This window comes from Esox lucius, chromosome 14, assembly GCF_011004845.1.
Source record: "Esox lucius isolate fEsoLuc1 chromosome 14, fEsoLuc1.pri, whole genome shotgun sequence".
In the NCBI taxonomy this organism is placed as follows: Eukaryota; Metazoa; Chordata; class Actinopteri; order Esociformes; family Esocidae; genus Esox; species Esox lucius.
In genome coordinates, this window is record NC_047582.1 from 1,303,817 (window position 1) to 1,321,461 (window position 17,645).

Sequence of the window (17,645 nt, forward strand, 5' to 3'; positions counted from 1 at the left end):
AGACTATTTTCTGGTTTTCTCCAAGGTGTGGGTATTTCCCAGCTGTAACTCACAAACCCTTTTAAAAATCTTATCTACCTAATGCTAATCTTCTGTCAGTCCGGGCGTTCTCCGCTCAGACTGGATCAGAGGTCAGATCTTTTTATGGCGGGGACTCAGATTTCGTATTCCTTCTCAGGAACGAATCCCTGGTCAACCCACTTCTTTTTTGCCCTAGCATATACTATCAAATGTATACTTACCTAGTAGTCAACCCAGAAAAACCACCTCAAGGTATTCATGTATTTTTTACAAGTTCCTACCTTTATTTAGTCAATCACAAGTACAGACAGCGCCGGGTTCCGGGAGGGTTCAGTAACCAAGAGTCAGATCAACTCTTCTCGAGTCTTCGCTCCAAAAGCAAAAAAAATAAATAACGTTATCGGACCCTCCAGGCAATTTTATAACGTTTTTTATTCATGAGGTTCATGAGGGAGGTACACATTTTACGTAACTGTACAATGATTGGTTTACCATAATATCATCTTTCAGTCCCCTCCCTTTGTGTATGAAGGTTATACACATTATACAACATTGTTCAATGATTGGTTTATCATTATCACATGACCCCAGACTTTACCACCCCTCCCATAGTCCTTATTTGGGGTCTATGTAGGCCCTCCCCATTTCTTCGCAGAGCTGTTGAAAGTTATCTGTTTTACTGGGGTCTTCGTTTGGTTCATACACAAACACCATGGGGGAGGGGGGTAGTTGTACGTCATCCGTCTCAGGTCCTGGTGTAGATTGTTGATCAGTTGACGGCTGCTGCCCCCGAAACCCTCGGCTCACCTACTGTACTCTGCCCTTTTTCTCAACATCCCCAAAAACCCAACTTTGCAGGGAAGTGGCAGCTGTTAGAGCTGCAGTGGGGGTCAACTCCATGGTTTTTAAATGGGACGTCCAAAAAGCTCATATAGTGATGCCCACATACTTTTGCCCATGTCAATGCAGCAGGCTTAAGTTTAGCTTCATTCCTGAGATGGTAATAGGAATTAGGATTAGATACGAAGCTCGTCACTGTTTCAGCATTGTAACAAGTTAGTTCATATTTTGCTATGTGCATAATCCAGGCAATATTTAATAGTTGTAAAATCCTTGGTAATGTTTTCCCCACAGACAGAAATGACATAAAAACAGCTTTGAGAGGTAACTTGTTTCATGGTAAACAGCTTGCAAGATGGTTTATTATTTAATCAAAAATACTTTTCACTAATACAGACATGAACATGCTGGACAAGATTTATATCCAATCACTGTCACTTATGGGCCCTCTGAAGGCAATCCGATTGTGCAACCAACCTGACATGGTCTTCAGCTGAAATCTCCTTCCATCTCAAAAGCTCACAATTAGTGAACTGATTATAGCCAACAGACTGAAACAGAGCGGTGCACCCCATCTTTAAAGATCTGGTGCAAACCTGAAGTACAATATCTTTGTAAAGTAAAATATTTTATTGACATGTTGGAGCTATATTAAGCTATATTATAGTAACAACAAAAATAAAATGAAGACAAACTGTAAAAAAAGACAAATACTATAAAAACAAACCGCATACAATCAACCATGGTACAAAAGCACAATCTTACACTTTCTATATCAATGTTGGCATGCCAGTAGAATAGAGCAAACTAACAGTGCAACAATTCTATATTCCCTTAATGGAGTGTACAAGAGCAAATATATATCATCTATTTAAAAATGGTTGTTTCAAAATCAAAGTCTTTATATGTGCTGACCAACAGCAGGCTAAAAATATAATCCAGAACAACATGAAATTCTGTTAAGTGGTCAGAACAATATACAAGAAAACAAGGAAAAAGCTTTAAACCCAAAGCCTCAAAACAGGACAGAAACTCTGTCAAACCATTTTGAAAAAAGCAACATGTCCATTGGACAATAAGTTTAAGCACCTGACTATTCTAGGAAGATAGTGCACAACAATATCCAAAATAACACACAAGATACACACTTGTCATAATACAAAACTCCATATATTAGAAAATATATTAACAATTTGGCAGATACAAGACTAATTTCTTCACTTGTCTAAAAGTGTTCATTTTGTCAGCTTTTTAATCATTTTATACATTTTTATCAGTCTACCATAACTCTGGACAACAGGTCTACTGTAGTTAGACAAGGCTATCAGATTGTGCACATGATGGAAGAGCCCAAATATTCATTATTTCAAAGAAAAAAGCAATGACTAAAATTATACACAAAAATGACAGACTTCAGTCACATTTCAATCCAATTTTTTTTTTCTATGATATGTTTAGAATACCTTTAACCTCCCATTATGTGCAGAATCAATAAGCATTATCCAACTACATTAGGGTTGTTGTCCAGAGTGTTAGTATATGGATAAAAGCTTGTACTAAAATAGGCGATGAAATTAACAGTGATCTCAAAGCACACTTGTTAATGACAGACCGGCCATCTTGTAGCAAAAAATAGACTCTGCTATGACCCAGGATCTAGAGGGACAGCACTAATCCATCAAAACTTTTAAATCTTCACACACTTAATCTGGTACCAAAGGCAGTCTGGTAGCATCACACTTAATTGCAGCACATCAATCCAACTTTGTCAAAGACCTTAGGTTTATACATCCCAATGATACTCAGTCATTCAGGAATGATTGTTCAAATGCACATACAGGCCTACAGCTAGCTAATAAAATGTCTAAAGATGGTTTTTGCATTGCTGAGCATATTCTATTCTAAGCATCTTTCTGTAAACTGCTGCTTCACTTCAGTGTTCTCTTCTCAAGATACTGTCCAAACTTCACAATGCACTCTCTCACACTATATTATGTGAGAAACATTTGAAGCACTCTAAGTTAATTTGCCAGACAAGGATGGATGTGAAAGTTAGGGACTGTGCATAAGTAATGAAAAATGATAAAAATACAAAACACTTGATATGCATCCCTGCCTATAATATGGTCTACTGTATTTCAGTCATCTGTTGTCTTGATAAGGAACCAAAGCAGAAAAAAGCAAAGAAAACACACTACAACTTTTACACCATCACTGAATTGCATAGGCAAACAGCACAAAAAATATAAAATATTGTAATATTGACTGTTTGTGGATCAACCTCTATGTCTTCAGCTAGGGGTAATAACTGTGCAACCATGATATATAGTGAGGCTATTTACTGTCTACACTTGCTAAAGGGAACCGCTTCTAGTCAGTGACATGCAGTGTTGGTTGAGTGCTTGTGCGTGGGGTTCGGGGATGTGTTGGTCATGTGCGGTCGGTCAGACATCCTGGTTAAACTGCGGTCACATGCAGTCGACCACATTGCTGGAGCCTTGACCTACATCCCTGATCTGGCTAATGTGGGACGAGCAGACTGCCACTCCTGCGCCAGCCCGGCAATGAGATACAGACCCAACCAATTCCCACCTGGAGAAAAAAAACACAATTGAAAACAGGTGGCAATTTATGACAACACAGAATACATTTTACATATTTTCAGCAAAAAGAACTGAAAAGCATCTAATCTGTACTAGAGCGTTGGCCTTACTATAGCTGGGTTTCATCTCTCCTCTCTTCCATTTATTGTAATAGTATTCCCCCCAACTGACCTGTTCATACGAGGGTCAAAGGCTTCTACTGTGTTTAAGTAGATGTTCCCATTGTGGCCTCCAACTGCAAACACACGACCCATGACAGTGGCCACACCCACTCCTCCTCGTGGTGTGGTCAGTTCAGACACATAGTCCCAGCGGCTGAGGCGGGGGTCAAATCGCTCCACAGAACTCAGCGGAGAGTTGTCATCAAATCCACCTGACAAGGCAAACCGACAGAATGCAGAAGTTATTTTATCAAACATATATGTTTGCTTCTCCCCCTGACATAGGTCCATTATTATTCTGCAAAAGAGCCAGAAGCTAACAATCTTTAGAATGTAATTTTTTTTTGTCCATTAAAATAACATAAAACTGACCAGAAATACAGTATAGACATTGTTAATGTTGTAAATGACTATTGCAGCTAGAAACAGCTGATTTATTATGGAATATCCAGGGTTTTTCCTGTCTCAAAATTTCTTAAAGGTTGTACTCCAGCCTGCCACTACCCCGTGCACCACCGGACGCCCCTCTGTGATAGACTTTATATAATATCTGGCTACACACTGTTGTCCATGTCCACTTGAGTAGTTAATGCACACTACAATGTCCTCCCTAATAGCAACAACATGTAACCAAAAGTAATAAAATGTAAACGCAAGCTTTACATATTGACATGTTACATATTAGTTTTTTTACATAATGTAGGTCTTTAGCCATGTGTTTTTGTTCTCCTCTGCCTGTCTGCCTGCCTCCCAAAAACACTGGCTCCACAATGCTTCTAGCCTACAGAGCATATCATTCCCTCTTCATTATGTCTGGTCCAGCCAATTTTTTTTGCCACTGAGTATCAAAAGTATGTTTATTAGATCTCTGAATCAAATGAAAAAATATGAAATCATACATCAAGCTTTATAATTAATCACAGTCAATATTAGTATTGTCTATTTTTGTTATTTTATGTTCTTGTTAATCTGACTTGCAACCCATCATACATATTACACATCTTCCACCTCCCTCTCTTGACTCAGTTCAGCTGTACTTGGCTATGCTGCTTGAGCTGATCCAGCGTCTTCACGTTGACATATTTTTATTGCTAATGACTTAAATATGTTAATATTTTTACCATATATTGCATAAATAATATCATTGGGGACAGTAGCCTACATACCCTAATCTAATTGTTTTTCACCAGTCGTCTTCATCTGTCTCGCGAACTGGCTATTGAAAGAAAATCTGTGAAGCTACTAGAAGTCATCTGAAATGTTAACAAATGTGGATGTAGTTTAGGCGTTATTACGTTTTATTGAAATATTTTAACATGCTTGGGTGTAAAAGAACATGGATCCACTTGTTTTTCCGACGTCACTCATCTCTGCGATGTCCGGACCATTTAGGTCAGGGGTGGGCAATCTTTTTCACTGGGGGGCATCGCAGGTCAGATTACATTTTAACCAACATGCCTAAAAGACACACAACATAGCTAACTGTTAACTTGCATAATTATATTTATGCATATTTATTTTACATTTCATGTTATTCATATTATATATGAACTGCCACCTTAACGTGGTGGAGGGGTTTGAGTACCCGAGTGAACCTAGGAGCCAGGGTCTCCCAAGGCAAACAGGTCCTAGGCATTTTGAGTTCCGTGACGTCGCCCGGTATGGCGCAACCGGGGCCCAACCCTGGAGCCAGGCCCGGGGTGGGGGCTCGTACGCGAGCGCCTGGGTTGGCCGGGCCTTTCCCCATGGGGCCCGGCCCGGGCTCAGCCCGAAGGAGCGACGTGGGGCTGCCTTCCCATGGGCTCACCACCCACAGGAGGGACCATAAGGGGCCGGTGCGTAGAGGACTCGGGCGGCAGTCGAAGGCGGGGGCCTAGACAACCCGATCCCTGGACACGGAAACTAGCTCTAGGGACATGGAATGTCACCTTGCTGGCGGGGAAGGAGCCTGAGATCGTGCGAGAGGTTGAGAGGTTCTGACTAGAGGTAGTCGGGATCACCTCTACGCACGGCTTGGGCTCTGGAACCACACTCCTTGAGAGAGGATGGACTCTTCACCACTGTGGAGTTGCCCATGGTGAGAGGCGGCGGGCTGGTGTGGGTTTGCTTATAGCTCCCCAGCTTTGCCGCCATGTGTTGGAGTTTACCCCGGTGAACGAGAGGGTCGACTTGGGACTCTATCGTTCTACTGGGGGACTTCAACGCCCACGTGGGCAACGACAGTGAGACCTGGAGGGGCGTGATTGGGAGGAACGGCCCCCCTGATCTGAACCCCGAGTTCTGTGCTAGTCACAGTTTGTCCATAACGACCACCATGTTCAAGCATAAGGGTGTCCATCAGTGCACGTGGCACCAGGACACCCTAGGCCGCAGGTCGATGATCGAATTTGTTGTTGTTTCATCTGACCTATGGCCGTATGTCTTGGACACTCGGGTGAAGAGAGGGGCGGAGCTGTCAACTGATCACCACCTGGTGGTGAGTTGGATCCGATGGCGGGGGAGGAAGCTGGACAGACTCGGCAGGCCCAAGCATACTGTAAGGGTCTGCTGGGAACGTCTGGCCGAGTCTCCTGTCAGAGAGATCTTTAACTCCCACCTCCGGCAGAGCTTCGACTGGATCCCGAGGGAGGCTGGAGATATTGAGTCCGAGTGGACCATGTTCTCCACCGCCATTGTCGAAGCGGCCGCTCAGAGCTGTGGCCGTAAGGTCTCCGGTGCCTGTCGAGGCGGCAATCCCCGAACCCGGTGGTGGACACCGGAAGTAAGGGATGCCGTCAAGCTGAAGAAAGAGTCCTATCAGGCCTGGTTGGCTTTTGGGACTCCTGAGGCAGCTGACGGGTACCGACAGGCCAAGCGGACTGCAGCCCGGGTGGTTGTGGAGGCAAAAACTCGGGCCTGGGAGGAGTTCGGTGAGGCCATGGAGAAGGACTATCGGCTGGCCTCGAAGAGATTCTGGCAAACCGTCCGGCGTCTCAGGAGAGGGAAACAGTGCCCTACCAACGCTGTTTACAGTAGAGGTGGGCAGCTGTTGACCTCAACTGGGGATGTCGTCGGGCGGTGGAAGGAGTACTTCGAGGATCTCCTCAATCCCGCCGTCACATCTTCCATTGAGGAAGCAGAAGATGAGGGCTCAGAGGTGGACTCGTCCATCACCCGGGCTGAAGTCACAGAGGTGGTCAGGAAACTCCTCGGTGGCAAGGCACCGGGGTTGGATGAGATCCGCCCTGAGTACCTCAAGTCTCTGGATGTTGTGGGGCTGTCTTGGTTGACACGCCTGTGCAACATCGCATGGCGGTCGGGGACAGTGCCTCTGGGATGGCAGACCGGGGTGGTGGTCCCTCTTTTAAAGAAGGGGGACCGGAGGGTGTGTTCCAACTATAGAGGGATCACACTTCTCAGCCTCCCCGGGAAAGTCTATGCCAGGGTGCTGGAGAGGAGAATACGGCCAATAGTAGAACCTCGGATTCAGGAGGAACAGTGTGGTTTTCGTCCGGGCCGTGGAACACTGGACCAGCTCTATAACCTCTACGGGGTGTTGGAGGGTTCATGGGGTTTGCCCAACCAATCCACATGTGTTTTGTGGATTTGTAGAAGGCATTCGACTGTGTCCCTCGCGGCATCCTGTGGAGAGTGCTTCGGGAATATGGGGTCCTGGGTCCTTTGCTAAGGGCTGCCAGGTCCCTGTACAACCGTAGCAGGAGCTTGGTCCGCATTGCCGGCAGTAAGTCAGACTTGTTCCCAGTGCATGTTGGACTCCGGCAGGGCTGCCCTTTGTCGCCGGTTCTGTTCGTAATTTTTATAGACAGAATTTCTAGGCGCAGCCAGGGGCAGCAGGGTGTCAGGTTTGGGGATCACACAATTTCGTCTCTGCTCTTTGCGGATGATGTTGTCGTGTTGGCCCCTTCAAACCAGGACCTTCAGCATGCACTGGGACGGTTTGCAGCCGAGTGTGAAGCGGGGGGGATGAAAATCAGTACCTCCAAATCCGAGGCCATGGTCCTCAGTCGGAAAAGGGTGGCTTGCCCACTTCAGGTTGGTGGAGAGCGCCTGCCTCAAGTGGAGGAGTTTAAGTATCTAGGGGTCTTGTTCACGAGTGAGGGTAGGATGGAACGGGAGATTGACAGACGGATCGGTGCAGCTTCTGCAGTATTACATGGCGGATCATAGGATTCTCTTGAAATGCCTTGTACAGTCCATTGGCATCAAAGGAACTGTCCTGAAATGGTACAAGTCATACCTGACTGATAGGAGTTTTTCGGTCCATCTAGCCAAATTTTCATCAACCACGGCACCTCTCAATTGGGTCCCCAAAGGCTCCATTTAAGGCCCCGTCCTTTTTTCCCTATATATGTTGCCCTTGGGGCCCATTCATTGCTTTGCCTGACGATGTACAGCCTATCTTAGAATGCTTAAAGGACATCAAAATCTGGTTGGCGCTAAACTTTTTTACTTTAAATGAAAGTAAGACAGAGATTCTTATGTGTGGACGAGGTAACTTGCTGGGTGATCCTCTTGGTACAATAGGCCCTCTAGCCTCTTATAGTAGACAGTTTCTTAAGAATCTTGGTATTGATAGCTCCTTCAAATTCGATAAGCAAATTAGACTAGTAATTAAATCTAGCTTCTTTCAGCTTAGACCTTTGGCAAAGGTTAAGGTCTATCTTCCTCTGAGGGATTTTGAGAAAGTTATCCATGCATTTATTACATCTCTGCTGGAATACTGTAATTCCTTGTACCTGGGGGTAGATCAGAAAAACAGTTCATTTCAGGATTTTAATGTCTTTAAGGTTTTAAATGGATTGGCCCCTTTATATCTGTTTGAACTTTTACATCATCATTCTCCAGCCAGAGCACTGAGGACAGTTAACCAGTTACTTCTAGTTGTCCCTAAAGTCAGGCTAAAAACTAGAGGGGATTTCGCGGTGGGTGGTCTTGAATAGCCTACCACTGCATATTTGAAATGCCCAAACTATACACACTTTTAAGTCATTGCTTAACACAGACCTTTTTTATCTGCCTTTTAATCTTAGCTGAGTTGGCATTAAATGTCTGTGCTGCCATTTTGTCTGTGTCTTATGTGTATCTATGTATTTTTTTATACTTATATTTTGTATACTTTGATATTTTGTCCTGTACAGCACTTTGGTCAATGACAGTTGTTTTAAATGTGCTTTATAAATAAAGTTGACATTGACATTGTTGATATAAACGGAGTAGGCTATATTACATAAGGTATATTGATAACAACAGTTATTAGGCCATGAAATCACTTTTGAAGATTTTCACTTTAAGCAAATGTTGGTATAATTGCCTTTATCTAAATCATACAGTAGGTCTATATTTTCTGTACTACATGCTTTTATTGACACTCACTCAATATGAACAGGAGAGCCTCGTATGGGCATTGACAAGTGAGGTGAAATCAGGAGTCATTTCTGTTGAAGCAGTGTGCGGTACTGCTGCAAGACGTTCGTAAGTGAGGCTGGAACTGTGCTTGGACTTGTTGAATTTTTGCATCGGGTGACAGTTTTTTGTATTCGGCCATATATTTGTTCTGGAAGTGCCTCTGCAAATTGTACTCTTTAAAAACTGCGACATTAGCATTACATATTAAGCAAGTTGCTTTACTTGCAACATCTGCAAATAAATATTTTCCTGTCCATCCTGTCCTTTTTTAAATACCCTGCTTTCATTATCAACTTTTCTTAGACAGGCTCATTTCCAGAGATCGCTAGCCATCAGTTGCGTATAGTATGAACAAATGATAAGTTCTGCGTGTAGATTCTGGTGCTGGTCCCTACATACCATAGCAACGCAAATAGCTTGTTTCAACTTAAAAGTATTTTACACAGACAGTATGACACTGCTGTACTTATTACTGGGATTGCCATGGGACCTATAATTTGAAACAACAATCTGCAGACCTCAAAGTATTTTTATTTTGTATTATTTCTTAAAGTTTTGGATGTATCGCGGGCCGGATAGAATTACTCAATGGGCCAGATCCAGCCCAGGGGCCTTATCTTGCCCAGGTCTGGGTTAGGTCCTGTATGCAAGGTTGCCAGATTATTGACCTTAAACTGTAAATTTGCTTGCCCCACAAAAATAACACTTAAATGTAAATTTTTTCTATACAACCCTATCTGTAAATTGACCTGCCCAAGCCCTTTAAAAATAGCCCAATTGTGGTGGAAACCTACCCAGCTGGCAACACTGCCAATATGCTGTAGTATGCTGGTGGGCTATTTACCGTACAAGCGCAAAATTATGTTTTTACATGCTGTCACACAAAGGCGGTGTGAGATTTTGGAAGGGCGGGAGGAAAATCCCAGAGGCTCATTATCCGCAACCATCAGTCTTTTGTTCCAATTGCACATTGTGTTTGCTAATCCAAGTTTATCATTTAAAAAGACTAATGGACCATTAGAAAACTATTCGCAATTATGTTAGCACAGCTGAAAATTGATGTGCTGATTAAAGAAGCAATAACACTGTGCTTCTTTAGATTAGTTAAGAATCTGGAGTATCAGTCTATTCTGGTTCTGAGAAACAAACCAGCGCAAACAGTCTCTCCCAGTGCAGTCTCAAGAGCATGGAGGAGATACCAGGAGACGGGTCGTTACACGAGCAGAGCTGAACAGGGCCGTAGAATGGGATCAACCCAGCAGCAGGACCGGTATCTGCTCCTTTGTGCGAGGAGGAACAGGAGAAGCACTGCCAGAGCCCTACAAAATGACCTCCAGCGGGCTACTGTTGTGAATGTTTCTAACCAAACTGTCAGAAACAGGGTGGCATGAGGGCCCGATGTCCTCTAGTGGGACCTGTTCTCACAGCCCAGCACGACTGGCATTCACCAGAGAACATCAGAATTGGTATGTCTGCCATTGATGCCACATTCTCTTCACAGATGAGAGAAGGTTCAGACTGAGCACATGTGACGGACGAGAAAGTGTCTGGAGACACTGTGGTGAATGTTATACTGCCTGCAACATCATCCAGCATGACCGGTTTGGTGGTGGGACAGTGATGAGCAGGCATATCCTTGGAGGGTCGCACAGACCTCCACATGCTAGCCAACGTTACCCTGACTGCGGTTAGGTCCAGGGATGAAATCCTCAGACCCATCGTCAGAACATACGCTGGTGCAGTGGGCCCTGGGTTCCTCCTGGTGCAGGACAATGCCCGGCCTCATGTGGCCAGAGTGTGTAGGCAGTTCCTGAATGACAAAGGCATAGATACCATTGACTGGTCCTCACTAGACCAGAATCCAATTGAGAACCTCTGGGACGAGATCCTCCAGGACACTAGCCGTCTAATCAGGAGCATACCCAGACATTGTCGGGAGTGTATACAGGCCTGTCCCCAACATGCCTGTATACACTCCCGACACTGAGTCACACTATGAAATTCACTCAAGTTGGAACAGCTTGTGATTTCAATTGTTGACTTTAATTCTCGTGTGTGTTTGAATCCAGCCCTCAATTGGATGGTAATTTTGGTTTACATTGGCCGTTGTTATGCCATTTTGTTCTCCACGAATTACGCAATGTACAGTAAAGATTTTGATCTTTAGTATATTTTGTTCACTGAGACCCGATGTGTAATTTAGGTGTTCCCTTTTTTGAGCAGTGTAGTACCCGCATTACACCAGTCTCAATGTCAACAGTGAGGAATGTGGGCTTTCTAGGCAGAGTTGCAGAGAAAGACATATTTTAGACTGGCCAAAAAAAAATAAAAAATATTAAGATGGACAAAAGAACACAGACACTGGACAGAGTCTTGGAAGAAAAGTGTTATGGACAGGCAAATCTAAGTCTGAGGTGATCGAATCACAAAGAAGAACATTTCTGAGACACAGACCTAATGAAAAGATGCTGTAGGAGTGCTTGATGCCATCTTTCAAACATGATGGAGGCAATGTGATGGTCTGAGGATGCTTTTGGCAGTGGTAAAGTGGGAGATTTGTACAGGGTAAAGGGGATCTTGTAGAAGGAAGGTTATCACTCCATTTTGCAACGCCATGCCATACCCTGTGGATGGCGCTTCATTGGAGTCAATTTCCTCCTAAAACAGATCAATAACCCAGAGCATAGCTTCAAACTATGGAAGAACTATTTAGGGAAGAAGCAGTGAGCTGGTATTCTGTCCATAATGGAGTGGCCAGCAAAGTCACTGGATCTCAACCCTATATGAGCTTTTGTGGTAGCAGCTTGATAGTATAATATGTAAGAAGTGTCCATCAAGCCAATCCAACTTGGTTCTTCAGGAAGGATGGGGTGAAATCTCTTCAGATTTCTAGAATGACAAGGTCTACAAGGCTGTAATTGCTGCAAATGAAAGACTCTTTGAAAAAAGCAAAGCTTTGAGGGACACAATTATTATTTAATTTCACTGTGGCATTTGTGGTACTAATCCCAATCAAGTCTTGGAAACAATATTAGCATGTTTACTTACCTTCTGTCTCTGAAAATATTTTACATACATATGACAAAGTTGTAACTTTTAGTCCGTCATAAATAGTTTGTACTTCATTCACTCGGTACACCCTAGCATACAGTATATATATCCTGGATATTGGAACACAATGCACAGATAGATTTTGACAACTTCCAACATCCACCGAAGATTGTAAAGACATCCCGGGAGACACCAACTATAACGCTGACACGCGGTGTTGAGACCATAAACAGAGACGAGGGAAGTGGGGTGGCCTTCGGGCTAGGCTAATGCTAACCCCCCCCACCGTCCTTCACTACATAGCCTTTTCCTTGCTAAGCTAACGTACGGTCTCTGGCGAACAAAATACAACAAATAATAACCTCACAAAAAAGGACTAAGGATTGCAGCGTCTTGATTTTCTCAGAAAACCCTGCAACAGATGGTGAAAACCACCCAGTATATCACGGGAACCCAGCTCCAGCACAAGCGGTGTCAGTGCAGGGCGAGCAGTATCACCAGGTACCCTTCACACCAACGCCAGAAACAGTTTTCCCTCCTCCCATCAGGCATCTCTGTTCTCGCACCAGCAGCCTCAGGAATAGTCTCTCCATCTGCTGTAACCGTGCTGAACTCTGTGACTTTCCATCACTATCTATGCCCACCCTTTTTACTACTGGACTCAGTCACTGCCTCACAAGTCTGATAGGATTTTTCTGTTTCCGTGTTCCATTGCTGCTATTCCTGTATTTCATTTGCACATGCCGACTTGCACCTTAAACTTGCCCCCATTGCACAACTGCCATACACATCTACCTCGGGAACTTCACTGCTGCTATCCCTGCATTTCAGTTGCTCATGCTACCCTACTCCTTCAATTTGCCTCGATTGCAAATTCAGAATGCCATTGAGAATCGCCACTGATTATGTCACTTGTACATACATTATACTTAATACCTGTACATTTTTTTGTAAATGTATACATTTTCCACTGCACACTTAGAATTGCCATATGTAATGCATTTTCATTTTTCATACAATTAAAAGATGAATGACACAAAAGTACACAATGTCACCTCGTTTCAATACATTTTTGAGCAACAAATATATTTTACCATCAAAGAATAACAGCACTGTCAAAGTTCCATCTCCCCATTTTATATGAGCATAGGTTTTGGGACATTTCACTCAAGTGATTCTAATTGATCAGGTGTTTCCTGTTGCACTGATTGTTCACAAATAAAAGAACTGTGACTGTAGTCTCAGTTTGATCCTTTGCTTTTGTCTTTAGAGTCTGCTCTTGGTGTCAGTAGACATAACCCAAGCACTAGGGAGCTGTCTATAACAGAAAATAAGCAATATTACCTCTGATCAGCACCAAAAACAGAATGGCCATATTAGAGCATGCTAAAAAGTACAGAGATCAGCCATTTAAGATTCGGAACCAAGATATATGTACAGGTGAGACGAAGGTGAAACTTTGTCAAAGTGATGGGTAGGCAAAAATGTGGAGAAAGAGAGAAAATGTATCTATACAACCGAATGTGTTGAACATGGAGATCAGAACAGTTGAGACCAAATCGTACCAAACTGGAATCGAAGTATTGAATTTTCTGACATTTATACTTCACAATGCAACAGGACAATGACCCAAAACACAACAAAGGAGTTCATCAAGGGAAAAAAGTTTTAGACTGGCCAATCACCTGATTAGGACATGCATTTAACTTGCTGAAGAGGAAACTGAAATCAGACTCCCCAAATCAACTAACAGCTCAAAATGAATACTGAAAAAGCTTGACATAGCAAGAAGCAGGCAAGTTTATTTATATAGCACAATTCAGACATTGAATTGCTTCTATGTGCTTTACAATGAAAAAAAATATATAAAATGCAATAGAATACAAAAAACAGTCAGATTTTTACAATTCTATAACCACCCTCCAGGTGCATCGCAAATAGCATCGCAAAAGATGATACAGTGAGTTGGTAGAGATTTCAATGGGTCACAGACTCACTCCTGTAATTAAATGCAGGGGATTTGCAACTAAATACTAGCATTTATATTTCCTACATCGCTTTAAGTTGAATTGTCCCAATACTTATGGGGGGGGGGGCTGAAAGTGCTGTTATTCTTAGTTGGTAAAACGTGTTGAAACAGCCAGAAATGAAAGATGACATTCTATACTTTTCCCACATTCATATTTTAATGCTATTTTCATATGCATTGAGTGTGCAGCAAAAATTGCAATCTTCTGTGTAACTGTTCCAGAGGAGATGCACTGCTTAAGACAGCACATTGCTTATTTTAATAAGGTTGAACAATACCTGGAATATTAAGTAGTGTGTGGTGTATAGCCCTGTGCGATTGTGGTGGCCAATGACCACTAGGTGGTGGGTTCAATTATTTTAGTCTTGAAAAGCATTAAACATGCATCACTTCATCTACTCACGTAGGTCAATGCAGAGACTCAGGTTCAGTAGCCTTTTCACTTCCACAAATAAAAAATGCTGACAAATACAAAACTGCAAAACAGTGTCAGCTGAAAGTCAGGCCAGAGCTGAAACAGATTCAGATGACTCTTCACATTTCAGTGGCAACATAAAATGTCCCAATCTATGTGGATTGCTTTTAATTAACAACCAACTTAACCAAATGTAATGTTTACAAGCCAATAGCTATTGTGTAGTGTTGTGTGCATTTGTGCTTACAGTGGGCAGAACAGGTATTTGATACACTGCCGATTTTGTAGGTTTTCCCACTTACAAAGCATGTAGAAGCATGTTAAATGTTGTTGGTAATATTCTGTTTTTCTGTCTTTCATATCATTGGACATATTCAAGTTCACTATCTGAACCCTGTAACTGTACAATTTCTGGAAATCTAGAATACGTGGCACTTTATGTCATTGCAACAATTTCAGCAATTAAAATAAAACAAATCGGTAAATATTTAATGCCTTTTTTGTGGCTCTATCATGGGACTTTTATGATTAAAAGGAGGTTATGATGTCCTTTCATCCTTTGCAAGAAGATTGGAAAGATTTCTCCAATAGACCTAATGAAAAATCCCCTGAGAAATATGTTCACCTTATTTTGATTAAAATGAGCAATCACCAGAGAAATAAAAATGTCACATCATTCATTCAATTACAGTGGGGAGAATACATTTTTGATACACTGCCAATTTTGCAGGTTTTCCCACTTACAAACCATGTAGAAGTCTGTAATTTTTATCATAGGTATTCTTCAACTGTGAGTGATGGAATCAAAAAAAAAATATTATTGAAAATCACATTGATGGTTAAGTAATTAATTTGCTTAAGTATTTGATACATCAGAAAAGCAGAACTTAATATTTGGTACGGAAACATTGTTTGCAATTACAGAGATAATACATTTCCTGTAGTTCTTGACCAGCTGTGCACACACTGCAGCAGGGATTTTGGTCCACTCCTCTATATAGACCTTCTCCAGATCCTTCAGGTTTCGGGGGTGTCACTGGGCAATACGGACTTTCAGCTCCATCCAAAGATTTTCTATTGTGTTCAGGTCTGGAGACTGGCTACGCCACTCCAGGACCTTGAGATTTTCACGGAGCCACTCCTCAGTTGCCCTGGCTGTGTGTTTCGGGTCGTTGTCATGCTGGAAGACCCAGCCACGACCCATCTTCAATGCTCTTACTGAGGGAAGGAGGTTGTTGGCCAAGATCTCGCGATACATGGCCCCATCCATCCTCCCCTCAAAACAGTGCAGTCATCCTGTCCCCTGTGCAGAAAAGCATCCCCAAAGAATGATGTTTCCACCTCCATGCTTCACGGTTGGGATGGTGTTCTTGGGGTTGTACTCATCCTTCTTCTTCAAGGATTTTAGACCTAAAAGCTCAATTTTCATCAGACCACATGACCTTCTCCCATTTCTCCTCTGGATCATCCAGATGGTCATTGTCAAACTTCAGACGGGCCTGGACATGCGCGGGCTTGAGCAGGGGGACCTTGCGTGCGCTGCAGGATTTTAATACATGACTGTGTAGTGTATTACTAATGGTTTTCTTTGAGACTGTGGTCCCAGCTCTCTTCAGGTCATTGACCAGGTCCTGCCGTGTAGTTCTGGGCTGGTCCCTCACCTTCCTCATGATCACTGATGCCCCACAAGGTGAGATCTTGCATGGAGCCCCAGACCGAGGGAGATTGACCATCATCTTGAACTTCTTCCATTTTCTAATAACAGTTGTTGCCTTCTCACCAAGCTGCTTGCCTATTGTCCTGTAGCCCATCCCAGCCTTGTGCAGGTCTACTATTGTATCCCTGATGTCCTTACACAGCTCTCTGGTCTCGGCCATTGTGGAGAGGTTGGAGTCTGTTTGATTGAGTTTGTGGACAGGTGTCTTTTATACAGGTAACGAGTTCAAACAGGTGCAGTTAATACAGGTAATGAGTGAAGGAGGGCTTATTAAAGAATAGCGTGCTTTGTAAGTAGGAAAACCTGCAAAATCAGCAGTGTATCAAATACTTGTTCTCCCCACTGTACGTGTCTGGGTGTGAAGCATGTGATCCATAGCAATAAGCTGTCAATAAGCATGAGACCCAGTGCCAAATGACAAAAATGGGAAGTGTTGCTGTGGTGTTCTTACCGACTACATAAAGGCACCCGTTGAGCTCACTGACTCCATTCCCAGCCCGTCTCTGGCCCATCTCCCTGACATCTGTCCACTTGTTGAGGTGGGGGTCAAACCTCTCCACGCTGGACAGAGATGCCACACCGTCGTTCCCTCCAACAGCATAGACAAAACTCTGACAGGACAGGAAGGCATTAACCAACCACAGTCGTCTTATTATGCACACCAACATGTCAGATTCAATAACTCTAATGGAACAGGAGGATAAATCAATTTATACAATATCATAAGAAATCTGACAAATAATTTTCGGAAAATATCATGGTCTGGCCACCAACTAAAACAGGAAGCTGTTAGTGTTAGTGTTTTTCAAAAAGAACATTTGGCAACCAAGTAACTATGTAGCTATAACCAGTCAATATAATATGTGTTATTTAACCTCTCAGTCAATCTGCAAATATGTGTCTCAAAAGCACAAGGCATATGCATAGAACTAAACATTCAAGAACATTATATTTAAAGGGCCCATATGTAAAAAATGTACTCTATAACTAGCATGAATACAAGCATACATGACCAGAAGACATCTACAGTTAAGGTTTTAAATTAATGCTTCAAATATTGCAAGATTGTTCAGAGTGTCTGAGATATTCCTCATTAAAACGTTCCTGCCTGTCTATCAGTTTGCATTAGTGTTGTCTCCTCATACTAGGTTGCAGTTTTATTCACAGTGGACTAAATAATACTAATCTGGTTATGCTCAGGTAAGAGAACAGGACAAATTGTGTTATTGATAAAATTCAGAAAAATCTAAATAAAATTTAGCATCAATATTTTACAAAGTGCCCCTTTAAATAACATAATTTAGGCATGTGTAATAGACTTTAAAGGGAAGATTTTCCAATAACAAATAATTGCTTGCATTGAACAGTAAAGTTGCAATAAATGTTAAACCATTTCATACAG

At 42.7% G+C, this 17,645-nt stretch overlaps 1 protein-coding gene across 4 annotated transcripts in view; it reads right to left on the reverse strand.

Annotated features, from left to right (window-relative positions):
• Positions 1-435: 435 nt before the first annotated feature.
• Positions 436-17,645, reverse strand: part of klhl8 (kelch-like family member 8) — an 83,649-nt gene continuing 66,439 nt past the window's right edge. For all 4 annotated transcript variants that reach the window (XM_010866847.3, XM_010866849.3, XM_010866846.3 and 1 more), the window contains 3 exons: positions 16,695-16,854; positions 3,636-3,837; positions 436-3,453 (listed from right to left, as the gene is read on the reverse strand). In XM_010866847.3, coding sequence (XP_010865149.1) covers positions 3,330-3,453; positions 3,636-3,837; positions 16,695-16,854 — 486 coding nt within the window. In that variant the 3' untranslated portion in view covers positions 436-3,329. The remainder of the gene's footprint in view (positions 3,454-3,635; positions 3,838-16,694; positions 16,855-17,645) is intronic.